The sequence below is a fragment of the Oncorhynchus masou genome, chromosome 30 (assembly GCF_036934945.1).
Source record: "Oncorhynchus masou masou isolate Uvic2021 chromosome 30, UVic_Omas_1.1, whole genome shotgun sequence".
NCBI lineage: Eukaryota > Metazoa > Chordata > Actinopteri > Salmoniformes > Salmonidae > Oncorhynchus > Oncorhynchus masou.
In genome coordinates this window covers 26,056,622-26,075,396 of record NC_088241.1, presented here as the reverse complement: position 1 = coordinate 26,075,396, position 18,775 = coordinate 26,056,622, and the positions used below count along the sequence as shown (strand labels likewise).

At 47.3% G+C, this 18,775-nt stretch overlaps 1 protein-coding gene across 2 annotated transcripts in view; it reads right to left on the bottom strand.

Annotated features, from left to right (window-relative positions):
* The window catches only part of znf407 (zinc finger protein 407), a 260,095-nt gene extending 243,521 nt beyond the window's left edge, over window positions 1–16,574 (bottom strand). Inside the window, exons 1-3 of one of the 2 annotated variants that reach the window (XM_064948722.1) lie at window positions 16,499–16,574; window positions 10,075–13,618; window positions 4,051–4,165 (exon numbers count right to left, since the gene is read on the bottom strand). In XM_064948722.1, coding sequence (XP_064804794.1) covers window positions 4,051–4,165; window positions 10,075–13,537 — 3,578 coding nt within the window. In that variant the 5' untranslated portion in view covers window positions 13,538–13,618; window positions 16,499–16,574. Of the gene's footprint in view, window positions 1–4,050; window positions 4,166–10,074; window positions 13,619–16,494 lie in introns of both variants that reach the window. The other variant, XM_064948721.1, reaches the window with a different exon arrangement.
* Between the last annotated feature and the right edge of the window lie 2,201 nt (window positions 16,575–18,775).

Genomic DNA, 18,775 nt, shown 5'->3' with positions numbered 1-18,775 from the left:
GACGGGGAGACAAAAGCCTGACACGAGCCAACCCTATCCTGTTCCATTCAAATCACATGACACCAACATGAAATTATGACTAAATATACTCACTCCGGACTCGGCTACTAAGTCAACAGAGGGAGAGGGGGGGGGAAACTCTCAGATACCGGAAAGACGGACAACTTTTCTGGGAGATGGAGAGAGAAACCGTTAAAGTTTAAACTAGAGCTAGTAGACGGGTAGTTCCAACTATAGTGGCCGTCTGGCCGATATGATATGATAGAACCAGGTCCAATGGGAGGACCATCCAGGATGTTGTTAATACTTCCAACGCCTTGGCCCCCAGATATTAAACCAATGCTTCACAGCGTTTAGAGTCCTGATGCATAATTTAACACCTACAAACAGCACTGGCCGTCCACGGCATCTTTGGGGAGGTTGAGGCGAGAGCAGTGGGGACATGGGGGGGGGGGGGGGGGTAAAGGATGCTGAAATGCTGAATCCAGGGCCTTTTGGGAGGAGAGAACATGATGGAGGAGAGGAAGGGAGTGCTCATTAAATGGCCCAGGCCCACTGTGGACCGACACACACCACACACCACACACAGAGAAAAGACAAGAAACAGCCTTGTGTGTAAAATTCTTCTTTTTCCAATTAAATACAGTATGAAGAATCTTGCCGTACTGTATGTGCTAGGGGGGGCAATTTGTGTTTTTCTGCTGTTTTTGCAGGTTGTTTTTATGGCCAGTTTAGGACTACATCAATCAGTTAGGAGATGTCATTGCTGCAAGATTCAGTATTTTAATTCTTAAAAGTCTAAGCCGTTTGGAGGGGGGGGGGGGGTTCTGAGCTGAGATATGGAATTGTTATAAGATGGCCATACCATGGATCAATTAGCTATTTGATTTTGTATTTTAGGACCCCTTTATAGTTATCAAAAAATAGATGTAATTTATTTTGTTGAAAATATTTTATTTGGTCTTTACCACTTATAGCCCATAGAAATAAATGCATTATAGGCCATATAAATACATAACATATTCATAAATGGCAAAAAAGACAGTTAAAAAATACATCAGGGGCCTCCTGAGTGGCGCAGCGGTCTAAGGCACTGCGTCGGAGTGCTTGAGGCATTACTACAGACCCGGGTTCGATCCCGGCTGTGTCGCAACCTGCCGTGACCGGGAGACCCATAAAGCGGTGCACAATTGGCTCAGGATCGTCCGCATTAGGGCAGGGTTTGTCCCATTAGGGCAGGATGCCCTTGTCCCATCGCGCTCTAGCGACTCCTTGTGGCGGGCCGGGCGCATGCACGCTGACTTTGGTCGCCAGTTGTACGGTGTTTCCTCCGACACTTTGGTGCGGCTGGCTCCCGGGTTAAGCGAGCGCTGTGTCAAGAAACAGTGTGGCTTGGCAGGTTCATGTTGTGGAGGACGCACGGCTCTCGACCTTTGCCTCTCCCGAGTCCGTACGAGAGTTGCAGCGATGGGACAAGACTAACTACCAATTGGATATCACAAAATTTGGGAGAAAAGTAAAAAAATATATATACAATTAAGAAAAATATACCTCCAAAATGTACTTGCTGTAAAAGGCAGAGGATATCAGCTAAGAGACGTGTCTCTGAAGGACAAGAAAGACACAACAAAAGAAAAAGGAACAGAAACGGAGAAGCGAGTAACTGTTAGCTAAAAAAAGGGAGAGAGAGAGAGGGTGTAAAGGCATGGTGTACACACAACACAGCCTACCTATACGGAACAGCCTTCTCACGTTTGATTGGCAGCTGGGTCAGAGGTGCCTATCTGTCCTGGCCTTGATTTGCATTTGTTAATTAAATGCCACAACAATATGATCTTTAACTATCAACAACTTCCCAGAGTCCTCAGCGGAGACGAGCAGCCCTCCGAGGCTCTCGGCTCAGCTAAAGTGAGGTGGACAGCAGAGGTGCACCGCATCCATTTGGGGGCGTCTCAATCGTTAGCGCACCGTGTCAAAAGCAGGTAATATTCGCAGCCACGGAGCTCACCGGTGGGAGCGCCAATCGATTGGTGCAGGGAGAAAGACCACGCGCGTGTTTGGATCGAGTTAAACAACGCTGCTGCTCCTCAACATTCTAACGAGAGCAGGATGAGCTCACTCTGTGATAGCAATGGGAAGTGAATGAACAGACTACTGGTTAACGTTACATTGGCTTGTCTCACAAAGCAGGGAAGTCATGTAGAACCATAGAAATAGAACTACTGATGAATGTTCCAGTCAAATTGCCATGGTCTGAGGGGCTTGGTACATTCCAGTAATTGTATCTCTGTGTGTAAAAACCACCACATTTTGCTAAACATATGAATTTCAATTTTGTAGTTCCAGAAACTTCAGAAACTTAAATTAACACTTCAGCTATTGTAATCAAGATGATAAATCGTAATAATGAGAAACGATTTCATTAGATAAAGAGGGTTTTGTTTCGCAAAATATCACCTCACCCAGTGTGTGCAACAGAATGCCTAATGGCCAGCCTACATTGTAATCTCACTTTCTAGGTCAGCCCAAACCGAAAAAGGGAAATTGCATTAACTGAGACACGAACAACCATTAGCAACAGCTCTGCATTCAGATTAGCCACATATATGTGGGCCTATATTATCTAATCTGGATACTTTAGGAAGAGAGAGTATGTCTACTTTGGCCTTAATGAGGGTGTTTTTGGTCTGTTCTTTGTTTGCTGCTCTTTAGTCAAGAGGAAAGTTGCCCCGGTGATCAGTCAGTAGTGAGCGCACACACACACACACACACACACACACATGGCCGATTTGTCACCAGTGTCTGGCTCAGGCGGGAGATAGCTCCTCCATCCGCATGATTTGTGAATCCAGAAGCTGTATTTAGTAGACTCATTTAAAGGAAGTCAGGCACATTGGAGAACTGTGTTCGTTCTCTCTGTCTGTCTGTCTGTCTGTCTGTCTGTCTGTCTGTCTGTCTGTCTGTCTGTCTCACACACAGCTAAAGCCTTTTCCCCAAGTGCTATAAATGTGTTAAGGTTTTGACCAAGTGAATGTGCACACACACATACACACATTTGGGCACTTGTGTGTGTATGTGTGTGTGCAGTCTTTTTCCTCATTAGAGGTAGCTGTGCTTAACAACAATCTGTTTTCCCTTCTGTAAAACGTTTGTGAACGGCGGCGACTAAAAAACGCGTTCATTCCACTCGACTGTGGCAGAAGGAAAACGGAGCAGCCGAACTAAACGCGTTCATTCCACTCGACTGTGGCAGAAGGAAAACGGAGCAGCCGAACGAAACGCGTTCATTCCACTCGACTGTGGCAGAAGGAAAACGGAGCAGCCGAACGAAACGCGTTCATTCCACTAGACTGTGGCAGAAGGAAAACGGAGCAGCCAAACTAAACGCGTTCATTCCACTTGACTATGGCAGAAGGAAAACGGAGCAGCCGAACGAAACGCGTTCATTCCACTCGACTGTGGCAGAAGGAAAACGGAGCAGCCGAACTACACGGAAGACATTTAAACAGTTTACACGGAAGCATTGAGGGAGACTAAATAACTACACGCCCTCATCTATGTATCACAGAGGCGCAGAGAGCGTGGTACAAGCTGAAGATCCTGCACATCTAGCACATTCCCAAATGACACAGAAACAGTCCGACATGTCCATGTGAACACAGTAGGATGGTAGGAAGATCAAGGCCTAAATGCAGTACGAAAGAGACGCAGAAGCATTTTACTTTGAGTTTATAGGCCCTGCGCTGTCGCGCTATACATGTTGACTATGGTGAGACGTGACAGATTGTACTGAAACATATCACAATAAGAGAAACAATAATGGTTTGCAGAGCAAGAGGATCTTTTTCTTGTGATCCAACCTAAATGGCAAAAATGACTTAAAAACCCAATAAGACAGTAGCAACGTAAAAGGAAAACAAATGTTTCGTCTTAAGTTCAGATAGTACCTTGCGGTTTCTGACCTTTTTTCTTCAGTTTGGAACTTAATGAACCCAACCCAGGCATCCCCAGTTAAAAAGGTAGAGACGAGTCACGGACTGTGCTACTCACCCACAGATGTGGCACTTGTACTCTCTCATGCCCAGATGTCTCTTCACGTGGTTCCTGGCGTCACCCAGCTGGGCGGTGGCAAAGTTGCAGATTTTGCACTTGAATGGCTTCGATCCTGCAGAACAATAAGTGAAGTCAATTTATCCTACTTTATCAATTGCGGGAAAACACACACAAATTACTATAAACAGTATAATAAAAAGAAAGTAGTGGTTGTAGATGTAGGGGTGAAGGTAGAGTAGAGCCTTGAGGCCAGGGGGGGGGGGGCGACATGGAGGCACATTCTTTAATGGCATTCAAACTGAAAGATCTTTGCACAATTGCAGAGATGGTGAGACTGAACGATGACGTGTTGAATTCTTGTTGTTAGTCAGGTTGTTGAAATTTGGAATATTCTTCACTGCTACTGTGCTATTTTACTGCCCAAGATTGACTGTAAAACAACCAGACACCCTGAGCCCAGGACATACATCAAAACGATGAAATTAGCTAGTTGAGAGAATGCCAAGAGGGTGCAAAGCTGTCATGAAGGCAACGGGTGGCCACTTTGAAGAATGTAAAATATAAAATATTTTTGGAGTTACGACATGTATGATTCCATGTGTGTTATTTCATAGTTTTGTACATTATTCTACATTGTAGAAAATATTCAAAATAAATAAAAACCCTTGAATGAGTAGGTGTGTCCAAACTTTTGACTGGTACTGTATAAAAAACACAAGCTCCTACAGTGAGTACATGGCTTTTCTCTCCTTCAATCTCCTCCTCCATCTTTCCCCATCGCTCTCTCCATCTCTCTCTTCCCTACTCTTCCTTCTTTTGCTTCTGGATGCGTAAATTGGATACCAAAGGTCAGGCAGAACACGTAAATCAATTTTGTGTGCACTCACTACCACGTTCCATCACTAAAAGCACTAATCACTCTGCCTGGCTTTGCAGGGAGGTATCCTTCTAATTATTCTCGTTAATAAAATGGGGAGGGTGGGGTGGCAGTGGCGTTTGAGAGAGTGGCACAGTCTCTGCCCGCCATTTGTCATTTAAGAGCAGCAGAGCGAGTGAGGGGGCTGCTATGGATCGTCAGCGCCCATGATGGCCACACCACCCCCTAGGCTAATAGAACACACTGACTGGGGAAGGCCTGTTCAATCAAACAAGCGCTGCAGCATGCCGCAGAATAGTACTGTAGCATTGTAAATATGCCCCAAAATAATAGTCCAATGCTGTTTCAGTTAGCCTAGTTATAACATTTAAGCATAAGTCAACTCATGATTGCAACAACAGTGCTATTTTTCCTAAATGAATTGAGGTCCCATAAAGACAGACTAGGGCCAGGTCCCATGCAGACAGACTCGGGCCAGGTCCCATGCAGACAGACTAGGGCCAGGTCCCATGCAGACAGACTAGGGCCAGGTCCCATGCAGACAGACTAGGGCCAGGTCCCATGCAGACAGAGTCCTATAGACTAGGGCCAGGTCCCAGGTCCTATGCAGACAGACTGCAGAGGGGCCAGGTCCCATGCAGACAGACTAGGGGCCAGGTCCCATGCAGACAGACTAGGGCCAGGTCCCATGCAGACAGACTAGGACCAGGTCCCATGCAGACAGACTAGGACCAGGTCCCATGCAGACAGACTAGGGCCAGGTCCCATGCAGACAGACTAGGGCCAGGTCCCATGCAGACAGACTAGGGCCAGGTCCCATGCAGACAGACTAGGGCCAGGTCCCATGCAGACAGACTAGGGCCAGGTCCCATGCAGACAGACTAGGGCCAGGTCCCATGCAGACAGACTAGGGGCCAGGTCCCATGCAGAGAGACTAGGGGCCAGGTCCCATGCAGACAGACTAGGACCAGGTCCCATGCAGACAGACTAGGGCCAGGTCCTATGCAGATAGACTATGGGCCATGTCCCATGCAGACAGACTAGGGGGTCCCATGCCACTAGGGGCCAGGTCCTATGCAGATAGACTAGGGCCAGGTCCATGCAGACAGACAGCCAGGTCCCATGCAGACAGACAAGGGCCAGGTATGCAGACAGACTAGGGGCCAGGGCCAGGTCCTATGCAGACCAGGTCCCATGCAGACAGACTAGGGCCAGGTCCCATGCAGACAGACTAGGGCCAGGTCCCATGCAGACATGCAGACAGACTAGGACCAGGTCCCATGCAGACAGACTAGGGCCAGGTCCCATGCAGACAGACTAGGGCCAGGTCCCATGCAGACAGACTAGGGGCCAGGTCCCATGCAGACAGACTAGGGCCAGGTCCCATGCAGACAGACTAGGGCCAGGTCCCATGCAGACAGACTAGGGCCAGGTCCCATGCAGACAGACTAGGGCCAGGTCCCATGCAGACAGACATGCAGACAGACTAGGGCCAGGTCCCATGCAGACAGACAGACATAGGGCCAGGTCCCATGCAGACAGACTAGGGCCAGGTCCCATGCAGACAGACTAGGGCCAGGTCCCATGCAGACAGACTAGGGCCAGGTCCCATGCAGACAGACTAGGGCCAGGTCCCATGCAGACAGTCTCAAGCAGCAGTTCTCCAGTATGACACACTAATCTAACTGGAAACCTTCTATAATATACCCGCTATGCAATCCGCTCTCCCAGTGAATATCCCAAGACTCATTGCAATATTTATTTCAGGGGCAGCCGCTGATTTGATTAAGCACTTTGTGTAGATTACTAATTTGTTCATACACGGTTCACTTGCCGCGAGCTGGAAGTACGACACGTTGAATTCTAAGCTGGTAACGAAGATGGAAAGGCACACGCGTGCTAACAAGGCCTGCAAACAGGCGAGGGAGGGGCGTTAACACATGAGCGCCGGTGAATCGGGCCTCTTCCCTTAGCATCGATACACACCCCTATGATGCGCTCCCCAAAACAAACACACGCCCAAGCCGAGGTGAAGCGAGTGACAGGCGCAGAGGGAGAGGATCTGGCCAGTATGAGACATGGCAGGAGGAGATGGATGCAGCATCCCTCCCTTCTCACGTCTCACCATGTTAATACTCCACCACTCCACTTAAACAGCCTCCATGAAACTTAAATTGACCATCAATGCAGTGTCATGTTAAATTAACATTGCCAACCACATAGGGGCAATGTGGCTCCCTCACATTCCAGATGAGATGGGTAATGACCCGCAATGCTCTCTCTCTCTCTCTCTCTCTTCTCTTTTCCTCCCTCAAAGCCTTACTTGTTAGCCTCATTTTCAGAATGTTCAAGGGATACTTCAGGATTTTGGCAATGCTAGCAGATACCCATAGACTATCAGTCATTGCGTTAACGCTAGTTAGCATTAGCTTTCAAAAACTACCTCTAACTTCCTTCACACTGGACACAGAGACATAAACATGGTGTCCACGAGTTCACCTGACTCTGGGGGAGTAGATAAAGGGCATCATTGTCAAAATCCCGGCAAAATGGCAAACCCGTTTTAAAACATATTTAAAGGGTCCGATTTGTTTTCCAGTGTTGAATTTTCAAATCAAATATTGTGGGAACATAATATCCATGTCTGTCTACCACCCCAGGATAACGTTTTTTATCAAGACAGGCCCGATCAGACCAACACATACAAACCAAGCTCCTGTAACTAGTTTTGTTTATACCTTCAGAAACTCATTTTGTGTGTGTGTGTGTGTGTGTGTGTGTGTGTGTGTGTGTGTGTGTGTGTGTGTGTGTGTGTGTGTGTGTGTGTGTGTGTGTGTGTGTGTGTGTGTGTGTGTGTGTTAGAGAGAAAGAGTGTGTGTGTGCATATTTGGCAAGTGTGTGTGGTGATTATGTGTGTGTGTGCCCATTACTTCAACCCACCCCAGGCCTCAGAAGGTCAGACAGCTCTATCAATTGAAAAAGTGACCAATTTACCTCAAAATGCAAATCCAGTTGCATCCTCATTGGCAAAATGTAAGTGTTTTTTTTTTCAGGGGACAAATTAACAAAAGTGTGTGCAGCCTCCCACCATCTCCTGATTTCACTGATTAATCAAGTAAATAAAAATCTTGGTTTAATTAAAACCATCTGGACGTGCTCCCAGTCCAAACACTGGCGGACCCCACAGTCCTGTTCCACAGCACTGGAGAAGTGTACACGATAAATGACCACATACAAAGAGAGAATAACTCAATGTAATGAGGGAACTTAGCAATAATAATAACTAGCACACGGTGTCAAAATGCTAAGAAATTGGTGCATTCTACAAATAGGCAAAGAAAATTAGCAAAATAAAAGGAGATAATTCAATCGAAAAAGCCACCTTCAAAAGAAATAACGACAATACTCAAATCTAGACCTCCATGTGTGCCCTTGACTTTCATAAACACATCTTCTTAAAGTGTCACTGTTTTCATTTCCTTAAGTAACGCTTTTCCCTCAGCTGGAACCAGAGTAATGGTGTTGTTTACACAGCAATATGAAACACTGTAGTAGGCTCATAAACGGATATTACAAATTCAACAAAACATCACACAAAGGATCAATCAAAATGTTGATCATTTGGCCTCATAATCCCTCTCTCATCGATGTCCCATGTCCTTTCAGACTACTTGACTGTACAACAAACAGAATTTCAATTTCAGTCTTACTGTACCGTATGTGTGAGTCTCCCCGTGCCACGTAACCACAAAGTGTGGTTTTGTTGAGCCACAGAGGCATGAGGGGTAATGCCAAAGCAAAGACAGTTAGTTGCTCTGTTTGTGTTCTTTTATCTTTCTGAATTAAATCAATCGTAGGACGTACCCCAGCAAAACAGACCATATGCCAACCTGAACCGGTTTGCAATGGTGAAACGATGGCGACTCTCCCCCCCATATTAGACGTTGAGAGGTCATCACAAAGAGAAGTAGGCCTAATCATGTCGTCTCAGTGATGGGTAAGGGCACACACTTAGAGAAAGCAGCAGCAGCAGCCTGAGTATCTGAGCATTCTGACCCACATGACCAGACTACCATAGTGCATCGTGGCAGCACTCTCATTGACTCCCCCGTCAACTCTCCGAGACGGTCCAGACATCTAAACCCTCCTCGGCCATTAGTCAGTCACTCCACACACACAGAGAGAGACACAGACACACACACACAACCTCAGACACATAATACACCCAGAACGAGCATAGAGCTCTGCCTGCACTCCAATTAAAGTCCCATTAAAGTTTGGGCTGAAAGGGGGACGGACCGGAGGAAGCAGAGAAGGGCATTTATTGATGGCGCCCTCACTTCTCATTCCTACATTAAGCTGATTTTAAAAGCAATTAATACACATGGTCAAGGAAGAGTAATGGAGCGCCCTCTATTCTTAACCCGCCAGACATACCCCAGTCATAGACCTGACCAGCCGAACCCTGATTTGCATTATAAATGACAAGATAAATCTTAATGGATTGAGGATAATCAGCTCACCATGTAGGCTGACACATACACACACAAGTTACACACACACACACACACACACAAGGGAAATGAAGGGCTTTGAATACGCCTGCATTGATTATTTTACATTATTAGCCCACCTCTCTTTGGGTCTCCAATGCTTTTAGCCAAAGCTTTAACACATTTACAGAGACTTATTGACTATAATTACAAACGAGTCTTGGTAATGGACACATCAATTATGAGTCGCACATGTCTTTGACCAGGCGGTGCACAGGGAATCCCAATCCGCGGTCCATTAGCATCTCCGGCAGCTCAGTCTTTGCCTTCTCCTTTCCTCCAATGCATGGCTTAAGCTCACACCACTGCATGAACCATGCCTCCCCTCTGATACCCGGCCTGGCCTTGATACCGCTATATAGGCTCGACTACAGTATCTCAAAACCTCATGTCCAACACATGTAATGATTGACAACGCCGGCCAATTCTAAGTGGTGTATACACTGTATTATAACACCTATAAATATTAGTGATGCAGCTATCAATGACTTTAAAATAACCCTTTTTTTTTTTTATTGAAAAAGTATGTATCACAAAAAAAAAACAACAGCAGTGAAGGTTTTCAAATAAATGTTTTGTGAGACAACGTACCTGTGTGTGTGCGGATGTGAGCCAGGAAGGCCATGGAGTTGCTGCTCTTGCACACCTTGCCGCAGTGCTTACACACGCTGCCCTGGTTCTCCTCGCGCTCGCGGTTGATCTGCTCCGTGTCCTCCAGGACGTACTTGTTGACCTCGCGCAACAGCTCCTCGTGCTTCTCCTTGATGTGCACGAACAGCTCCTGCTCCGTCTCGAACGGGTCCGTGCACTTCACACACTTGAAGGTGGCGCCGCCCTCCGGAAGCTCCTCGATGCTGGCCTGCTCGTTGCGCAGGTGGGCGGCGCTGGTCAGGTGCTGGTGCAGGTTGCTCTCCGTGTAGAAGGACTTGCCGCACAGCATGCAGTGGAAGTGCTTCTCCTTGGACGGGTGCTTCATGGAGATGTGCACATTGAGGCCGCTCATGCCGTCCGCCACGAAGCCACAGTCCTCGCAGCGGATGCGGGGGTTGGGAGTTAACCCCTTGGACAGACCTGAAGACCCTACAGGTTTGGTTCTTTTGATCTTCTGAAAACTGCCCGCCCCGGCCAGGCCACTTACAGCCATGCCAGAGTGGCCCTCAACAGTGTGAGCCATGCGTTCTTCATGCAGAGCCAGCTCGGCTTCAGTCAAGGACTTGAGAGGTATGATGCAAGCGTCGAACGGCAGTGCCCTGGTGAGCTGTTTCTCTGGGGAAGAGATGTCAGGTTTCTCATCAGCCATCTCAACATCGTCGTCTGAACAGAATAGCTCTGGTTCCGCCTCGGGTTCGGCCCCTTCCTTCTGGCCTTCCTCAGGCGGTGTTATGATGATTTCTGCTGGAGCTTCGTTGCTGGTTTGCTCCGAGTCACCACCGGACGCCTCACCAGCCACCTGGATCTCTGTGTTTTCCTCAACAACAGTGCCACTAACTTCCACTATTGTAGCTGCATGCTCATTGCTCCAAACATCAGAAGTCTGTGTGGGGTTAGTGGTAATATGCTCTGTGTCTGTGGGCTGGTCTGTTGCTGTGTCTGTGGGCGGGTCTGTAGCTGTGGGCTGGTCTGTAGCTGTATCTGTAGGATGGTCTGTAGCTGTGTCTGTGGGCTGATCTGTGGGCTGGTCTGTAGCTGTGTCTGTGGGCTGGTCTGTAGCTGTGTCTGTAGCTGTGTCTGTGGGTTGCTCTGTAGCTGTGTCTGTGGGTTGCTCTGTATCGGTGATAGGGGGCTGGTCTGTGTCTGTGTTGTTGGGCTGCTCTGTATCTGTGGGTTGGTCTGTATCTGTGTATGTGGGTTGTTCTGTAGCGATGATAGGGGGCTGGTCTATGTCTATAATGTTAGGCTGGTCTGTAGTTGTGCCTGTGGGCTGGTCTATGTCTGTGTCAGGGGGCACTAAGGGGGAGGGATCCTCAGAGTGAGCATTGTTGTCAGCATCAGGGTCAGCTCTGTTCCCCAGCTCCATGGTCTCCTCCTCCGGCTGTGCCAGGTCTTCCACCACAAAGCTCTCCAGGTTCTCTAGGTAGACCTCACTCTTCTGCTTATGCTTGTCCGTGGCGGCGTGGCGAGACATCTCTCGACGCGTGACCGCGTAGTAGCTGCACGCCAGGCACACAAACTCAAAGTCCCGGGTGTGTCTCCTCTTCACGTGGAGGTCGAGGGAGGGGATCGAATGAGCTACGAAGCTGCAATGGCTGCAGGAGTTGACCAAGTCGTACTTGCTCTTTTTCGGGCTGCTCACTTGTGCTTTGACGCCGTCTTGTGACAGCTCCCCTGTTTTGTCCGTGGCCCGCTCCTCTCCTTTGGACCCTGCTCTGACTGGACTATTATGATGTATAGCCTCACCTTCGCTGGCCTGAGAGCCTGACTCCTTACTCACGACCTGCACTGATGTATCCAGGTCCACTTGGCCATCACTGCTAGCATCCTCCACGCGTTTAAGGTGCTTCTTTGTGACACAATGTCGGTCCATGTCGCCTTTCGTCACACAGTTGTAAGAACAAAGCCTGCAGGTGAAGCTGTACTGCCGGCTGTGCTTACGACGAATATGCACATTTAGATTGGTACTATTGGAGGCGAGAAGGCCACAGTATTCACATGTAGTTGCAGCGGGCCCCTTTGGCCTGCCTCTTCTCCTCTTGGGGGGGCTTTTCTCGTCCATGTGCTCTTCCATGTTCTCCAACACAACTTTCGCAGCCTCAACAGCTTCCTCGTTAACATCAGGTTGCAGCTCTCCATCGTGTCCGGTGAACCCTACTGCCACGTCATCTGTCAGCATGTCGTCACCGATCGAATCTCTGCTCACCTTCTCAACGCACTCCTCAAAGGAGGACCCTGTGTTTTTCTCCTCAGCCACATGCTGGTGGCTCTCCGAGGACACGTGCGTGTCCATCCACTCGGAGGTAGCGGTGTAGTAGTGGCATACGTTACAGAGGAAGCGATGCTCGCCATGGTGCTTTAGCCGAGCGTGGCTCTCCAGCAAAGCAGAGTTGCTGACCCTGAATTCGCAACTCCCGCACTGCAGCTGGAACCTGGCACCGAGCGCACGCTTGGACGCCCGGGTCTGAGTCGTCGTGGAGGCAAAGATTTGAGCCTGTTCGGCTGTCTTCTTGTCCGTGGGTGACGCGAGGCCAGAGGATTCCCTGCTTTCCGCGACTCGTTTGTTGTGCTTGTTACTAAGGCAGTGCTTTTCGTAGTCGCACTTTGCCACACAGGCGTACAAGCAGAATTCACAGAAGTAATTCATCTCTTTGGTGTGGCGTCTCTTGATGTGTGTATCTAGGCTTGGCTTGTCCCTAAACTCGTGACCACAGTAGCTGCAAGCATGTATAGTCTTGGGCTTGGGGCCCCGTTTACCTACTATCTTCTTACCGGGGGTCTTTTCTTGCTCCTCTTCTGCAGCTATTGTAGTCACCTTCATATCAAAAGTATCTCTCCCTGTCCCTTGTTTCTCAGCAATTTCCTCTTGGGCTATTATTGTAGTCACCTCCCCCTCAGAAACCCCTGGCTCTGTGCCCTGGCTCTGACTCTCTGTGGCATCCTGCTGTCTCTCACTGCTGCTCACTTTCTCCTCAGTGTCTCCACCTGTCGGTGCTGTTGCTCCGGTTGTGGAGCCATCTATTTCAACAAGTACCTCAGCTGAGCTCACACCCTTGGTCTTTCCTCTACCGGTGTGCTTCCTCTTGGAGTGAATCTTCAAGGCGGTTGGAGTTTTGGCTACAAAGCCACAGATGGGACAGGCACAGCCGTAACCTGTCTCCGGGGTAATGTTCACCTCAACCCGAGGGGGCTGGTCTGACTCCTTCCCATCAGCCACCTTACCGCCGGTGTCCTCCTCAATCTCTCCTGTGCTGTCAGCTGTGACATCATCAGGCCTGGGCCTATTTGCTAGGGGAGGAATTCCTCCACTTTCCATTTCCTCTGTGGAGACACGTCCTGTGTCACCATGATGAGGCACCGTGTCCTCATTAATCTCCTTCCCTGACCTTAATTCTCTGTCCATGTTAGACAACTCCTGATGCCTTTACATGAGAAGAGGAAATTGGACTCTGTTCCAGCAATCAATTAAGTTATGATCCTGTTCCTGTAAAGTAAAATTTAAGATGGGCAATCCTCATATAATTGACTGTGAAATTAGCTGAACAAAATAGATATAACTTAACAATACTGTGTTTCATATAACAAAACTGTGTTTCAAATTGTATAGCTAGAGTAGGCTACTCAGAGATCATTCTGCGTGTTCAAAAATGAAGTCGGCCAAATGTAGGTATCGGTCGCCATCTAGTGATTTTAGAATGAAACTGTTCAATGATAAGGTGGTTGACGTTGCATGCATATGATGTTACATTTGATTAAAAAATATATATTTTTAAAACAGGGAAAGGCAGTGAGTGATCAGTAGCATAAATTGAAGTAGGTTACAATTAATTAGGTGTAGATTCTATTTACCTCTCCCCTTTAAATCTATTTAACTTCAAAGACACCTAATTTATAAACATTATACAATAGACTTAGTACAGCTGATGGTTGACACAGATGAGTCTCCTAAGAAGAACTTAGCCGGCTTAGATATTTCACTCTCCCTTCTTGTGACCTGTCTACTGTAGTCTACATTTAGGCACCATCTGTCTGGATGGGGTGCCAATCGCTTGTGAGAATTTTGGTCAAAATCTCATTGCTATGCAATATCTTTTTCAACCTGAAGCCAAAAATATAATCCCCACCGTGACATTAAATGAACTCATTTTGTTCCCCATCGAATTTTATGACTACTCTCCTCAAACATTTCGATAATATGTCAAATGAATTATATGCGTAGTCAAATTTGCTTTAAAAGCTGGCAATGATTTATTTATTTTTAAATCTAAATGAACTAAACTTCACCTGAACCTCTTCCCACCTGCTCCAGTAGCCAATCTAGCCACCCTCTCACATGCCTTGCCAGGACATGTCTTCAAAGTATTGATTTATTTCAAGACAGTGTCCAAATTTTTTTTTTTTTACCTTTATTTTACTAGGCAAGTCAGTTAAGAACAAATTCTTATTTTCAATGACGGCCTAGGAACAGTGGGTTAACTGCCTGTTCAGGGGCAGAACGACAGATTTGTACCTTGTCAGCTCAGAGATTTGAACTTGCAACCTTTCGGTTAATAGTCCAACGCTCTAACCACTAGGCTACCCTGCCGCCCCAAATTGATGAGAGATTACACGGTAATAACAAAAATATAAACGCAAAATGGAACAATTTCAAAGATTTTGCTGAGTTACAGTTCATATAAGGAAATTAGGCCCTAATCTATGGATATTACATGACTGGGCAGGGGGCCTGCCATTGTTGGGCATAGGCCCACCCACTTGGGAGCCAGGCCCAGCAAATCAGAATTTGTTTTTCCCCACAAAAGAGCTATATTACAGACATAAAAACTCCTCTGCACCCGCCCCTCCCACAGGTGAAGAAGCCGGATGTGGAGGTCCTGGGCTGGCGTGGTTACACGTGGTCTGCGATTGTGAAGCCGGTTGGACACGCTACCATATTCTCTAAAACTACATTGGAGGTGGCTTATGGTAGAGACATTAACATGTAATTATCTGGCAACAGCTATGGTGGACATTCCTGCAGTCAGCATGCCAATTGCGCACTCCCTTAAAACTTAAGACATCCGTGGCATTGTTGTGACAAAACTGCTCATTTTAGTGGCCTTTTATTGTCCCGCACAAGGTGCACCTGTGTAATGAGCATGCTGTTTATTCAGCTTGTGATGTGCCACACCTGTCAAATGGATGGATTATCTTGACTAAGGATGAAATGCTCACTAACAGGGATGTAAACAAATGTGTGCACATTTTTTGAGAAATAAGCTTTTTGTGTGTATGGAACATTTCTGGGATCTCTTATGTCAGCTCATGAAACCAGCACTTAACATGTTGCGTTTATGTTTTTGTTCAGTGTAATTCAAAAGATTTGGAAGAAAGTCAGGCGGTTACTGGAGTGAGAAAATACAGTGTGTGACTAAAGTAAAATAATTAGGGAGTACAATTATTTAACGAAGTGTGATAATCACTTGACAGACAATCGGGTACATTTCCAATATAATTGCACGAATTCCAACTTTATTTTCCTGCTTAAAGACTCGTTTTTCAGTCCGTCTCCACGTTGCCCTGGACTGAGCGGAGTGTTTAGCAGAGCTAGGCTCTTGCAACTGGGAGTGGAGGCTTTCTTACCTAGTAACTAGCTTAGCTTTAGCTAGCGTTAGCCAGTTACAGCCACGAGGGTCTAACTAGCTTGCTAGCATGGTTGGTCCGGTGGTTATGCATGTACGAGACAGTTAAGGTCGATGTTCTACATATAAATTGGCAGCAAAATTACTAACGTCAGCTAATTTGAAGACACTGTTGGTCGGCTATCACACTGCCACTGGCTAGTTGCTACCAATGCCAGAGTGCTGCCAAAAGTAGCTAAAGTAACCTTAGGTACGGCGCGCTGCAAAACTTCTCAATGTATGGGTCATCCTTCCAAACTTATTTCTTATAATTTGAGAACAAGGGTGTCAAGTAATATTCGACTGTTGGGAAATTAGCGTCAAGGTCGGTTTGGATGTAGCTATTTCATTCCAACTGGTTCATATTTGTGTCAACCATCATTCCGTTACCAATATGTTCAAAATATTCATGAAAATACACAAGAGACAGACATTTGAGTTACGTGAAGCCAGTCCTATCAGATAAGAGTATTTTCACTGTCGTCCAATGAGTGCGGCATAGAGGTGGGACTTGTTTGCTCTTATGCCCTAAAAACGACGGCAGCACAGAGGCCCAAAAAGGAAGCTAATGTCGACCTTTGAAATACATGTGTTTATAAGCTAAACAGTTGCTGTACATAAATTGTAAATGTCCATAATACTTTAGGAATTACAGACCCGTATTTAAGTAATCAATATGATGGTAGTTTTAACAGCTTACCTACAATTTCCCCAGTATTCTCAATGTCCGCGCTTTTCCCCCTTGGTCACAAGTGGCGTACCGTAGCACGTACCATACGTCACTCTAGCAAGCTAATGCGGTGTTCAGGACAACTCGGAAAGTTCCGATTTAGATGGATGATGGACAGTTCAATTTGAAATTTCATTCGTCGTTATATCTTCTCCCGTTTTGGTGGCTTCAATTGTATGTAAATTCGTAACAATAACTCTGTAGGACTCTCATAAATGTTATCTGTTGTTCATAGAGAAGAATTCTTAGCGTGGTCGTTAATATATAAACAATTTCCCCCCCACATAGGTATTTCATTTGGAACAATATGGATATTTTGTATAGAAACACGTCTTTATTTTTTAAGAACTGGTTTACTAATCATATCCTGCTGTTTTTTGTTATTGACACAATTCCTTTAAAAACAGCTCATACATTTCTTACATCATTTATACACATAAAAACGTTGACAAAGCATAAAACACAGCTTTTGAAGGTTACATTTAAATTTGCTAAAAATTCCATGTTGTTAAAACCAATGAAAACAACCATGAATAAAAGTACTTTCCTTGTAAAAACATCAAATCTGTAAAAGCCATTTAAAATGTGTACTAATGAACTAACAAAGGTGAAACATTTTTAAGACATGAAAAACATGTTAAAAAGCCACTTTGTTAAAAGGCTGTCTTCGGTCCCTTGTACAGGAGCGGGGTGAGTCTTTATCAAGCTCACCTCATCCTGCTCTTCTGAATAGATCATCGTCCCGTCCTTCGGGGCCCAGAGGAGATCCCTCCCCTAGGCGCATCGCCCTAGGCGCCGCAGCGCTGTCAGGCCGTGGCCGCCGGGACCTAGGGTGTTGACCCTTCACCTGGGGTCGAGGCCCCCTTCCTTCCGTACCACCCCAGGGCTTCCGTGGCTACCATGGCCACTGCCTGGGGGGTGGTCTCTACGTTTTTCGCTACCAGCAGGTTACGGGAAGACCACAGTGCTTCCTTCAGGCATGTGAGGGTGGGCCAGAGCTTGGTGAAGGCCTTCGATGGAATGGGCCTTCAGCCCACCCCATACAGCACGAGCTGAGGTGTTAGGTCCTACCCTGCTGGCAGACACGAGGTGATCAGGGTGCCCGCTTCCTTCCACAGGTCCCTGGCGGCTCTGCACTCCCAGAGCATGTGCCTCACCGACTCTTCTTGGCCGCAGCCTGGTCGTGGGCACGCGGATGTCCTCACCATGCCCGTGAGTGCATAACGGCCTTGACCGGGAGGATCTCGTGGGCGACCATCCAGGACAGGTCCCGATGCCGATTCAGGAGAGCAGGATGGGCCACGTTGCGCCAAACCGTTGTGGGCTCACCTACAGCGAGCCCGCGCATTGGAAACACTGGTTCCCGATCCTGCACAAGAGAGAGAAGAGAGCGGTGTTTTGTTAAGACAGTGACTGTTTCTTTTTCCAGTTTAAAATGTCTTAAAAATTTCTGGAGCTGGGCGTAGTGCGGGGGTAGCAGGAAAGAGACCGGGGCTTGCAGGTCGACTGGGATCAGCCTCAGAGTCCTGAGGTAAGATCCCAGCCAGAACCGTGAGAGGGCCTGAGTCTTGTTGTTGGCCGGGGAGGTGGCAAGAGTCAGATGTAACGCTGTGTAGCGGCTGCCCAGGAACAAGTAGAGGTCAGGCAAGCCTTTCCCCCCCTTGGACCTGGGCCTCTTGACCACCTCCCTCCTCAGCCTCTCCCACTTGCCTCCCCACAGGAAGTAAAAAAGCATCCGCTCCAGTTCTAAAATACTCCTTCGAGGGGGATAAAAACAGAACTGATTAATAAAAGCACAGGTAAAATCACAGCTTTAATGATTAAAACCCTGCCCTCAAAAGTCAGCTGTCATAGTCCCCAAAAACCCAGTCTCTGTCTTACTGTCCCCAGGATTCCACTCCAGTTACCGCTCCCTCCTCCCCCCCGGTCAAACTTTACCCCCAGTACCCTTATGTCCGTCAGTTTAACTGTCAGAGGTAGTCTGGTCAAGTCTGGGTCTGCCCACGGTCCGAAGAATTGGGCCTCTGTCTTGTCTCTGTTCAGTCTCGCCCCAGAGGCTTGTCCGTACCAGTCAGTCCTGTCCAGAGTCCTGTCGACGGATAAAAGGTCGGTACATAAAATGTTGACGTTGTCCATGTAAAAGACGCACTTGGCGGTCATCCCCCCACTTCCCGGGATACCCACCCCACTGATCCCTTGGTCCCTTCGCAAGACCTGTGCCAGTGGTTCAATACAGGCCACAAACAGAAGA